Source organism: Littorina saxatilis, linkage group LG1, assembly GCF_037325665.1.
Source record: "Littorina saxatilis isolate snail1 linkage group LG1, US_GU_Lsax_2.0, whole genome shotgun sequence".
Lineage (NCBI taxonomy): Eukaryota > Metazoa > Mollusca > Gastropoda > Littorinimorpha > Littorinidae > Littorina > Littorina saxatilis.
The window spans coordinates 70264892-70276130 of NC_090245.1; the positions used below are offsets into that span (position 1 = coordinate 70264892).

Sequence of the window (11239 nt, forward strand, 5' to 3'; positions counted from 1 at the left end):
AATACGATGTCAAAATATTGATATGCCAGTTTGATTCATATGTCAAAGAATGAATGTGCCGATATGTATTTGCAATGGTTTACACTGACTACGATGTACCTAGCGTGTACTTCGTTCTTTGTTATTTGTTGTTTTCTGTTCGTTTGTTTGTTTGTTTGTGTTTGGACACACGGTTGGTTGAATTAAGCTAAATCAAGATATTTTACTTTCTCTGTATATGTGCATTTTTAACTTCAAACTCTTTTCCTTGCTGATATTTTCCTTCACAATTGCAGTGCGACCCTTTCATATCTTAGTCTTACACAGTTGAACAGAAGATAATTACATGAATACGTATTATGCAATACATAGCTCATGTCTAAAAAGTGTTCCATCTTTCTTTTTTTTTCATGTTGTTTTGTTTGTGTCCAGGTTGTGTTCTTCTTGCATGCTTAAATCGGACAGGTTGCTGTTCTTTCCCCCTCAGATTGCGGTGGATGCTTTCAAGACCTCCAGCAAACGAGCAGAATACTTTGACTTTAACAAGGCTCGCAAAGCTAAGGGTAAGGACTCTCTCCCCTCTGTTGGCGACAAGGTCAAAGCCACCGATACCAAGGGCAACGAAATCACCAAGGTCAAAGGCCAAGGTGACAAAACTAAGGACGGCGTCAAGGATGAGGCGGATGACCTTGAACTTGGTGACACTGCGGAAAGCGTTGAGAAGAAGAAGAAGGATGACGACGAAGAGGAGAAGCTGTTGGAGCCTCCCAACTGCTTCCCCATGTGGATGAGAAAGAGGTTATTTCTTTTTTTATTTTCTTCTTTTTTTAATGATATTTTGTGTCAGTGTGATTAAAAGAATGAAAATGTAGTTGAATAGAAAGGGATGAATTGAATGTTATGGATTTTTTAAGTTCTAGTAAATCATATTTTTGTTGGTGTGATTGCAAGAGTGAAAATGAGCTGAAATAAAGAATGGGCCGGGGGTTTCTTAAGGGCCGAAGCTGTAGTAACCCATCAATGTCTCTAGCCTATCAAGATATGTTAATGCTAAGCTGACTGAAGTCAATCATTCTTCTTGAGCGAAGAATTAAAACCAAGAAAGGTTAGCTATTGGAACGTGTCATTAAAAACAAAACGAAACTTTCACTAGTATGTTGAGAGACATAATTAGGATTCCAATTATCTCAAAACTTGACTGGAATGGGTCAGTGACTAGAAACGAGTGTAGTCGACAGAAACCAAAATGTAACCTTTTTGCCACAGGCTCACCTATCTTGATGCGTTCGATGAGAGCCCGTCAGGAAAAGGATGGTACAAGTTCCGCTGTACAATGCTGAAGGTTGTGGACCACCGCGTCTATGAGTGGATTGTGCTCTTTGTCATTTTTGCCAGCAGTGTCACGCTGGTCAGTTTATGAGTTTGTGAATGTGAGTGTGTGTGTGTGTGTGTGTGTGTGTGTGTGTGTGTGTGTGTGTGTGTGTGTGTGTGTGTGTGTGTGTGTGTGTGTGTGTGTGTGTGTGTTTGTGTGTATTTGTGTGTGCGCACGCGCGTGTATATGTGTGTGTATGTGCGTGCGCGCTTGTGTGTGTGTGTGTGTGTGTGTGTGTGTGTGTGTGTGTGTGTGTCTGTGTGGATCAGGGGGAGATTGAGAGATAGAGAGAGAGAGAGATGTAGACAGACACAGACAGACAGACACACAGACAGACACACAGACAGACAGATAAAATGGGTGAGTATGTGTATGGTTGGGTCGTAAGTTTCTTGTGGACAAGGGATAGGCGTGTGTGTGTGTGAGTATGTGTGTGTGTGTGTTATTGTGTGTGTTTGTGTGTGTGTGTGAGTTCGCGTTTGTGTTTGGGCAAGTGCGCACAATTCTTAGTATTTCTCTGTTGTGTACACAATGGCCGCTTTATGTGTTTGTCTCTAAACAAGAGACTAAGAGCCAAATAGTATATAGATCTGCACGTCTGTCTCAGTCTTCCCTGATCTTGTTTGTAAGATCGTGCGTCTGTCTTCGTGTGACTTATCACTTCCTGTTAACAGACACGATCGAAAAAAATGCGTTCTACACCTGATATTATGTCTTGTTGGTTTCAGGCTTTTGAGGACATTTACCTGTATGAAAAGGCCGACCTCAAACTGGCTCTGTACATTCTCAACGTCATCTTCTGTGTGCTCTTTGGCATTGAGATGGTGATGAAATGGATTGCGTACGGCTTCGCCAGGTACTTCACAAAATTCTGGACCATTCTCGACTTCTGTATCGTGGTGGTAAGTTTGTTTTATGGCTTCGTTTTCTTGATTTGATTATACCAATTTTAGAAAAGAGCGAAAACTGTTTGAGTTATAAGCCTGTGACTAAGGTCACCCTCACACTGTTACCAGACACTCCCCGGACTTACATTAAGCCTAGCGCAGAACCGCGCGAGGTGACATGCGATTCATTTCGTGGTGGAGGGTCACAAATGGATACAAAGTGTGTGTGTGCTAAGAAAGGATTTTACATGAATACATAAACAACAAAAAAGGTTGGTAATTGATCCTTTGTTTGAGGTTTGCCGTTCAAACGATTGTACGACCATTCGAAAGATTCGTACCAGCACATAGGACAGACATATTCCGAACATCCTTCATTCCATTCTCCACAGTTTTATGGAATAATTTGCCTGATGTGATTAAAACAACAAATTCAATAAGCGAGTTTAAGCATTATTTACAAAGTCCTGATCATAGTGTACCAGCTTATTATTATTTTGGAAAACGACAGACAGAAGTTCAACACTGTAGAATGCGTTTAAATATTAGTAACCTTAATTCAGACTTATGTAAACGCCATCTAAAAGATAACGCACAGTGTGTTTGCGGTGATCCAAATGAAACAGCCAAACATTACTTATTAAACTGCACTTTGTATGCAGATGCTCGTCTGACAACAATCAATTTGTTGCCTGTTCACTTCAGACGCGTGGAAATATTATTAAAATGTAGCGAGCAATATTATTTTCGTAATAATATATTGATATTTGAGTCTGTCCAATCGTTTATTGTCAAATCTGGTCGACTGATTTGATGGATGTGTCCACGCATTGATAGTGTATATGTGTGTGGGCAGGCGTATGTGTACCTCTACACTGCCTCTCTCTGTGTTATCGTATTTGATTACATAAGCAGCGTATAAGTAATGATTATTATCGTTTGTCTCGTATTTTATATGTTAACGAATTACTACCTTCCATAAAAAAATGTTACATTTACTTGAATTTACATGTTGCATGTCTTAGATTTGATGTTTTCTTCCTGTGCGCTTTCGTCCTAGTCTCTCCTTGTGTCCATCAATACGAAAATGTGTGTAGTTTAGTATTGTTCTGGTCACGTGATATAAGCATTTGCTTGAGTGCGTGTCCTAGCTGTGTGTTTTGAACTGTTCATGCGAAGAAATTCTGAATATTTTTTTTTTAAACCAAACGATTGTACAAATTTCAGGACCATTTTTCGCTTCCCCATTGTCTTTGTAATTTTTTTTATTGATTATTTTTTGAAATTCCTGTTCAAGTTATCGTTGATGTGAAAGACAAACTTTGACAACAGCGTGACAGTTTAATGCTCGGTGGGTAAGACTGTATTAATTATAACATGATAGGGTCGGGGAGATTGCTATTTGGATTCAGCCTGTCAAGTTGAGTGTACAGATTCAACATTTACGATCCTCGCTGTATTCAGATTTCCGTGGCCAGTTTGATCGGAGAATCTTTGGGTGTGTCCAACATAACAGATTCAGCCTGTCAAGTTAAGCGTTGTATAGATTCAACATGAACTATCCTCTCTGTGTTCAGATTTCCGTGGCCAGTTTGATAGGAGAATCTGTGGGCGTGTCCAACATTACAGCCTTCAGGTCCTTGCGAACACTGCGAGCCCTGCGTCCATTGAGGGCTATTTCTCGCTGGCAGGGAATGAAGGTAAGTCCATTGTTCTAGGCAGTGTGGGTGCCATGGCATTGCAAGCCATGAATTAAGTCCGGGATAAACTGCATTGAGGGTTGCGGGTACAGTTTATCCACGATTAAAGTATCTAACCTCGATTCTCCCATACCGGCCCTGGGCATGATTTGTGTTCATTGTTAAACCTAATTGCCTTGCTAGATTGCAAACACACTTGTCCACGTGTCAGACACACCTCTCACTTGTGAATCGTCCCTGTTCATGCGGTATTTGTGTTGTATGTTGCGGCAGATCGTGGTGAACGCACTGATGCGAGCCATCCCTTCCATCTTCAACGTGTTCCTGGTGGGCATGATGTTCTGGCTCATCTTCAGCATTATGGGCGTGCAGTTCTTCTCAGGTGAACTTTTTTTGTTTATTTTAAACATTTTTAATTGCGTTCTTGGGGATTTTAAATTTAAAACAGCATACAGATATCAATAGGTCTTATGTAACTGCATGACTAATCATCAACATCATAAAGTGATCAATGATAATATGTAGTAACAATTCAAGATAATAATAATTATAAAACAAGTCGCGTAAGGCGAAATTACTACATTTAGTCAATCTGTCGAACTCAAAGAATGAAACTGCATTTTTGTTCTCAACAAGACATGATAGCATCGTCAGTTTCCCGGACGATGAAAACGCAGTGAAATTGACAAGCCAGTATAGCGCAATAGCGTTTGCGCTGAACAGGATAGCGAGCTATTCCGTATCTCTATTCTTTTTAACTTTCTGAACTTGGTTTTAATCCAAACATAACATATCTATATGTTTTTTGGAATCAGGAACTGACAAAGAAGAAGATGAAATTGATTTTAAATGGATTTCTGAAATTTCAATTTTAATTAGAATGTTCATAGTTTTAATTTTCTGAGCTTCCTTTTAATCCAAATATAACATATTTATATGTTTTCGGAATCAAGGTAAAAAAAAAAAAAAAAAAAAAAAGATGAAATGTTTTTTCGATTGCTAAAACTTTAATTTTAATTGCAATTCTCAGAATTTACTGACCAAACTCATTAGTTAATTTTTGAGCCGCCACGTTGAAATGCAATACCATAGTCCGGGCTTTGTCGACGATTACTCAACCAAAGTCTAGAGCTATTTGATCAAAAACTAAGGGTGTGACAGTGCCGCCTCAATTTTCACAAAAAGCCGGATATGACGTCATCAAATACATTTATCGGAAAAAAGGAAAAAATGGTCTAAGGATATCATACCCAGGATATCTCATGTGAAGTTTCACAAAAATCGATCAAGTAGTTTACTCGGAAACGCTCTACACATACATACATACACACACACACACACACACACACACACACACACACACACACACACACACACACACACACACACACACACACCACACGCACACACACACACACACACACACACACACACACACACACACACATAGAGAGAGAGAGAGAGAGAGAGAGAGAGAGAGAGAGAGAGAGAGAGAGAGAGAGAGAGAGAGAGAGAGAGAGAGAGAGATCAAATCAAATTTTATTTTTCGAGGGTTTTGGCATCAGCAATACAACGAGCTTTTTTTCAACCAGCCCTCGCCCAGAGAGGGGACTAATCTAATCACATATTTACACGGATATTCATGTAGAAAAAAAGGTAGAGAAAAACAACATATGAATATTTACATATTACATGCAACAAAGAGAGAGAGAGAGAGAGAGAGAGAGAGAGAGAGAGAGAGAGAGAGAGAGAGAGAGAGAGAGAGAGAGAGAGAGAGAGAGAGAGAGAGAGAGAGAGAGAGAGAGGATGGGTGAGGAGGGATGGGACATTTTTGACAAATATATACTTCTCAGGTGAACTTGTTTGCTTGATGATCTCATCCCCCCACCCGCCCCCTCCCCCTGGTCTTTTATCTGCTTAAACTTCAAATAGGGCAATCCCGTCCTCCGACTTTACCAGCGTCAATGTATAAAAGTTATAGAATTGTATAATGATGGCTTAAAAATAAAATGGTGCAGAATTAAAAAAAAACCATTTGTGTGTGTTTCAAAACAGGTCGATTCTACAAGTGTGTAAACATAACTACAGGAGAAATGTTTGCAGCCAGTGTGACCCCTAACATGACCTACTGTTTGGCCATTGGACAACGCTGGGAAAACTCCAAGATACACTTTGACAATGCTGCAGCCGGTTTTCTGGCTTTGTTTCAAGTGGTAAGAGTTGTGTGTTGTAAAAATAAGGAAAAGTCTGACTGCAAATTTTACTGTTCGGATTTATTTCACTCTCATGCGAAGATTGCTTTGATTTGAAGTTGTTGCAGCTTTACTTTCTTCATTGTCAGTCGTAGCTTTATTGCATTGTAAACTGTAGCTTTGTTTTATTGTAATATGCAGCCTTATTTCATCACACTGTTAATATAAAACGGACAGTTGTTTAGAACTGTACAAGCATACACAAACATTATTCATCTATTCTGCAAACGGAACTTTCTTTCAAGTGGAGGGATGAAAACGTGCAGTATTATTATTGCGCAAACAAAATCCCCTCGGTTAAATTGAACGCAAGTTGGTGGGTTTTTTTAAGTCATGTATATAGTGAAGCTAGATATTGCCAGTATGTTTTACAGTGTGACCATCGCAACCACCACCTAACCCCCCCCCCCCCACACCCGCACCCCCCTCTCCATATCCCACCCCTCTCTACCCCACCACTGTCCATGTATGTCTGTGTGTTCATTTGTGTGACGTGTCAAGTCAATTTGTAACCTGTCTCATTTCATGATTGTAAACCTTGTGGATGTTTTATGTTATGTTCATGTACATATATATTGTAAAACCGAAAAATAATGATTTAAAAGAAAAACAGAAAAAAAACGGAAAAAAACCTATGTTTTAGGATAAATAGTTTTATTTAACAGAATGCCTCACGTTTGTTTCAGGCCACGTTTGAAGGTTGGATGGAGGTCATGAAGGATGCCGTGGACGTCACTGATGTAAGCAACAGACAATGAAACTCATTCACATACAAACTTGACATCCACACCCACTTTTAAGTTAGGCTAGCTATTAGTCTGGCACAGGGTTCATTGTTCATACGCGAAGTGATAGAGTGAAATTATTTATCAAAGCAACATTTTCTGAATACAATTTTTATAGACTTTTTTTTAATTCATTTATAGATTCTACTGCATTTGATTCAAAATACTGATATTGTTGTTGTTGTTGTTGTTGTTGTTGTTGTTGTTGTTGTTGTTGTTTTGCTTTTCTTGCTGGCAAAAGGATCAATATTTGTGCATGTCAACGAGTTGGGATATTTTCTCTTTTCCTTTTCTGAAAAGGGAACTATCCGAATTTTGAATCTGAATCTGAATCTGAATTTGTTTACAATTGTGTGGAGTAAGCTAATTCATAACTCAGCTTGACCAAATTAATATAGTTGCCTGTCATTCCATAAACATCAAGTAATCTATGCATCTTGCTTCGTTTGGTAGGTGTACGAGCAGCCTGAGTTTGAAGCCAGCCTGTACGCCTATCTATACTTCGTGATCTTTATCGTCTTCGGAGCTTTCTTCACCCTGAATTTGTTCATCTCTGTCATCATTGACAACTTCAACGTTTTGAAGAAAAAGGTAAGTTGTACAGGAGTGCTGGTGATATTTTGTGCACGTCATGAATGTGCTTGTAACGATGGTTGGTTGGTCATAATTTTGTATCGTTTCTTCAGCTGATATTGCTATTCGAGACCGATGCAAGTGCTTGTAACGAAACTGTACCCGTGCTCTTACATAACTACAAAAACAACCATCCTTACACACACGCATGCGCACGTATGCACACACACACACACACACGCACACACACACACACACACACACACACACACACACACACCCCCCCTCCCCCCCCCCAACACACACGTATACACACGCACGTACTCTCCCCCCTCACACACACACACACACACACACACACACACACACATATATACACACTAAACCACACGCACGCACACACACACACACACACACACACACACACACACACACACACACACACATATATACACACACACCCTACACACATACACTCACACACTCTGTATTTGGCAACGACGTGGTATGCCGTTTGCAAAAACGACAATACACCATTTCCTGGCACAATGTAGTCAACAGTACAAAACATGCACAAATCGATGAAGCGATGAACCAGGGTAACGTAAAAATGCACTTTTTGTACAGTATGAAGGAAGTTACCTGGACGCGTTCCTGACGGAGGGACAGCGAAACTACTACAACACCCTCAAGAAGCTGGGCAACAAGAAGCCCCAGAAGACGATCAAGCGACCACGGGTATGTTACTTACAGATGAGGCACAGCACTCACTTTTGTTTCAGGATGATAATCGTAGTGTACGTGTCTGTTATTGTGACATCTTCAAAATCTCCAAAACCGTTTTGAATTCTGGGTAGGGACATTCTTCCAATGACGTCAGCGCTTTTCGGAGATTGGTCAATGCATTTCGGAGTCGGACTACAACATTATGTTGGTCACATTTGAAATTAATGTACTGTGACATTTGATCAAACGACTACAGATGGGGGCGGGCGGGGGGGGGGGGGGGGGGGCGGTGGTGTTAGATGGATGCACATCATGATTTCCCCCCGTAGCCTTACACCAATCCATTTTGTTAACAGAGTGATTAAATTCTTCCTACCAAGTCTCAATTTTGAAAACACAAATAAAACAACTTGCAACAGTAATCAAGATGTCATAACTTCGATCTACAGTCAATACTTTTAAGCTCTTCGACAACATCTCCATGGTCTCAGGAAACGCAGAACCTAGACGGACGTGTGTCTTTTTTTTCCCCAACGAATGTCAATCGCTTCATGAACAATGCAGCCATCATAACTGTACTGTTACATTCTACAGTATTCTATCAACTCTTTCAGACATTCCTCAAAAATGACCGGCACGGTTGGCCTAGTGGTAAGGCGTCCGTCCCGTGATCGGGAGGTCGTGGGTTCGAACCCCGGCCGGGTCATACCTAAGACTGACTTTAAAATTGGCAATCTAGTGGCTGCTCCGCCTGGCGTCTGGCATTATGGGGTTAGTGCTAGGACTGGTTGGTCCGGTGTCAGAATAATGTGACTGGGTGAGACATGAAGCCTGTGCTGCGACTTCTGTCTTGTGTGTGGCGCACGTTATATGTCAAAGCAGCACCGCCCTGATATGGCCCTTCGTGGTCGGCTGGGCGTTAAGCAAACAAACAAACAAAATTCCTCAAAAATAGTGTTCTGATTAGAAATCCAAAAACAGATATAGATAGAATGCTAACGTTCCAAAATTTCGAATAAAAAAATAGAACTGTAGGTTACTGGATCGTTCAATGATTGCCACAACATAACGTTACTATACTATTTACAAAATGTCCACACAATAATTAGCGTTTAAACAAAAAGAGGACACAGCAGTAACCAGATTAGTACTTTCTTTATCAATATTTTGTCAGCGACAAACTGCCTTGTTCAGGATGGTATGATGAAGGTACGGAATGACGGCACGTGATGTACAGTGTTTTACATTTTCATGAAGAATTAGCATTTAATGATAATTAATTAACAATAATTAGCGTTCTGATTAAAACCTCTGCAGGCCAAGTTCCTGAAGTTCTTCTACAACATCGCCATGAGCACCAAGTTTGAGCTGTGCATCGTACTGCTCATTGCGCTCAACATGGTGGTGATGGCTGTGGAACACTACAACCAGACGGACAGTGTTAAAGAGGCGCTCAAGATCCTCAACATCATGTTCACGTCCGTCTTCGTTCTGGAGGCCGTTGTCAAGCTGCTGGGTCTCCGCTGGCACTACTTCAGGGTCCCCTGGAACATCTTTGACTTTCTCGTCGTTCTGGTGTCCCTAATAGGTGGGTGGTTTCGGAGTTCTGTGATTGTGTGAGTTTGGTGTACTGTGTATGAGTGGTTACTTTTGGGCACTATGGCCACTGCATCTTCCTTGTACTTTGATTTTCTCGTCGTTCTAGTGTCCCTAATAGGTGGGTGGTTTCGGAGTTTTGTGATTGTGTGAGTTTGGTGTGTGTATGATTGGTTACTTTTGGAAGTATGATTCCTTTTGTAGTGTAATGTGAGTGTGTATCTGCGTCTTGAAAGGGCAATATGAACGTGGTGGGTACTTGCCTCTACATCTTCCTTGTACTTGGATTTTCTCGTCGTTCTAGTGTCCCTGATAGTTGGGTGGTTTGGAGTGTTGAACAAGAACAAGAACAAGAATTTATTCCGCCAAATAGCATAACAGCCATTGGTATTTGTCCTTGTGATTGTGTGTGTTTGATGTGTGTATGAGTGATTACGTTTGGAAGTTTGATTGCTTGTGTGTGTGTATGTGAGTGTGTTAACTGTGTTTTGAAGGGCAATATAAAGTGGTGGGCACTAGCTTCGTTGTATTGTGGAAGTTCCTCCACTTCTTATGTTGTTTCTGTTGCCATAATGAGTATGTAAACCAGTGATAATTTATAGCCGTTTTGTTTCTGTGCAAACTACTGGGGATAAATTTGGAAGCGGGAAGGGCAGGAAAATTCGAAGGCAGATCATTCCTTACAAACTTGAATGCTTTCTTCCCGCATACAGACATTGTTCTGGGCGACCTCCTGAACAGCGTCATCATCAAACCGACCTTGCTTCGAGTGGTCCGCGTCTTCCGAATCGGCAGAGTCCTCCGTCTCATCAAGGCCGCCAAAGGAATCCGAAAACTCCTCTTTGCTCTCATCATCTCTCTGCCAGCTATCTTCAACATCGGAGCCCTTCTTTTCCTCGTCATGTACATCTACGCCATCATCGGTATGTCTTCCTTTGGTGATGTCAAACTCAACGGAGCCCTCGACGACATCACCAACTTCCAGACGTTCGGCAACAGCATGCTCTTGCTGATTCGTCTCGCAACCTCGGCGGGCTGGAACGACATTCTGGACGGCTTGTTGGTCGAGGATCCCGACTGCAACCCGGACTACAAGACCTTGCCGGATGGAACGTTAGAGAAGTCTTCGTTCGGGGACTGCGGGATCGCCTGGTTGGCCATCCCTTTCATGGTGTCCTACATCGTGGTGATCTACTTGATCGTCATCAACATGTACATTGCCGTCATCCTGGAGAACTTCAATCAGGTCGGTTGAGTGATGCTTGTGTGTATGATTTGTTGAGGATCTAGATCTCTGTTATAATACATGATTTTAGGGCGTCTCTGGTTGTGTTAAATACGGATGTAATTGATAAGCAAACATTTAAAT

At 41.2% G+C, this 11239-nt stretch overlaps 1 protein-coding gene across 1 annotated transcript in view; it reads left to right on the top strand.

The window, feature by feature from the left end:
* Nucleotides 1-11239, top strand: part of LOC138946115 (sodium channel protein 1 brain-like) — a 70035-nt gene that overhangs the window by 51857 nt on the left and 6939 nt on the right. The window contains exons 17-27 of the mRNA XM_070317657.1: nucleotides 467-777; nucleotides 1246-1387; nucleotides 2080-2253; nucleotides 3816-3938; nucleotides 4212-4320; nucleotides 5994-6151; nucleotides 6877-6930; nucleotides 7429-7566; nucleotides 8176-8286; nucleotides 9592-9862; nucleotides 10584-11116. Coding sequence (XP_070173758.1) covers nucleotides 467-777; nucleotides 1246-1387; nucleotides 2080-2253; nucleotides 3816-3938; nucleotides 4212-4320; nucleotides 5994-6151; nucleotides 6877-6930; nucleotides 7429-7566; nucleotides 8176-8286; nucleotides 9592-9862; nucleotides 10584-11116 — 2124 coding nt within the window. The remainder of the gene's footprint in view (nucleotides 1-466; nucleotides 778-1245; nucleotides 1388-2079; nucleotides 2254-3815; nucleotides 3939-4211; nucleotides 4321-5993; nucleotides 6152-6876; nucleotides 6931-7428; nucleotides 7567-8175; nucleotides 8287-9591; nucleotides 9863-10583; nucleotides 11117-11239) is intronic.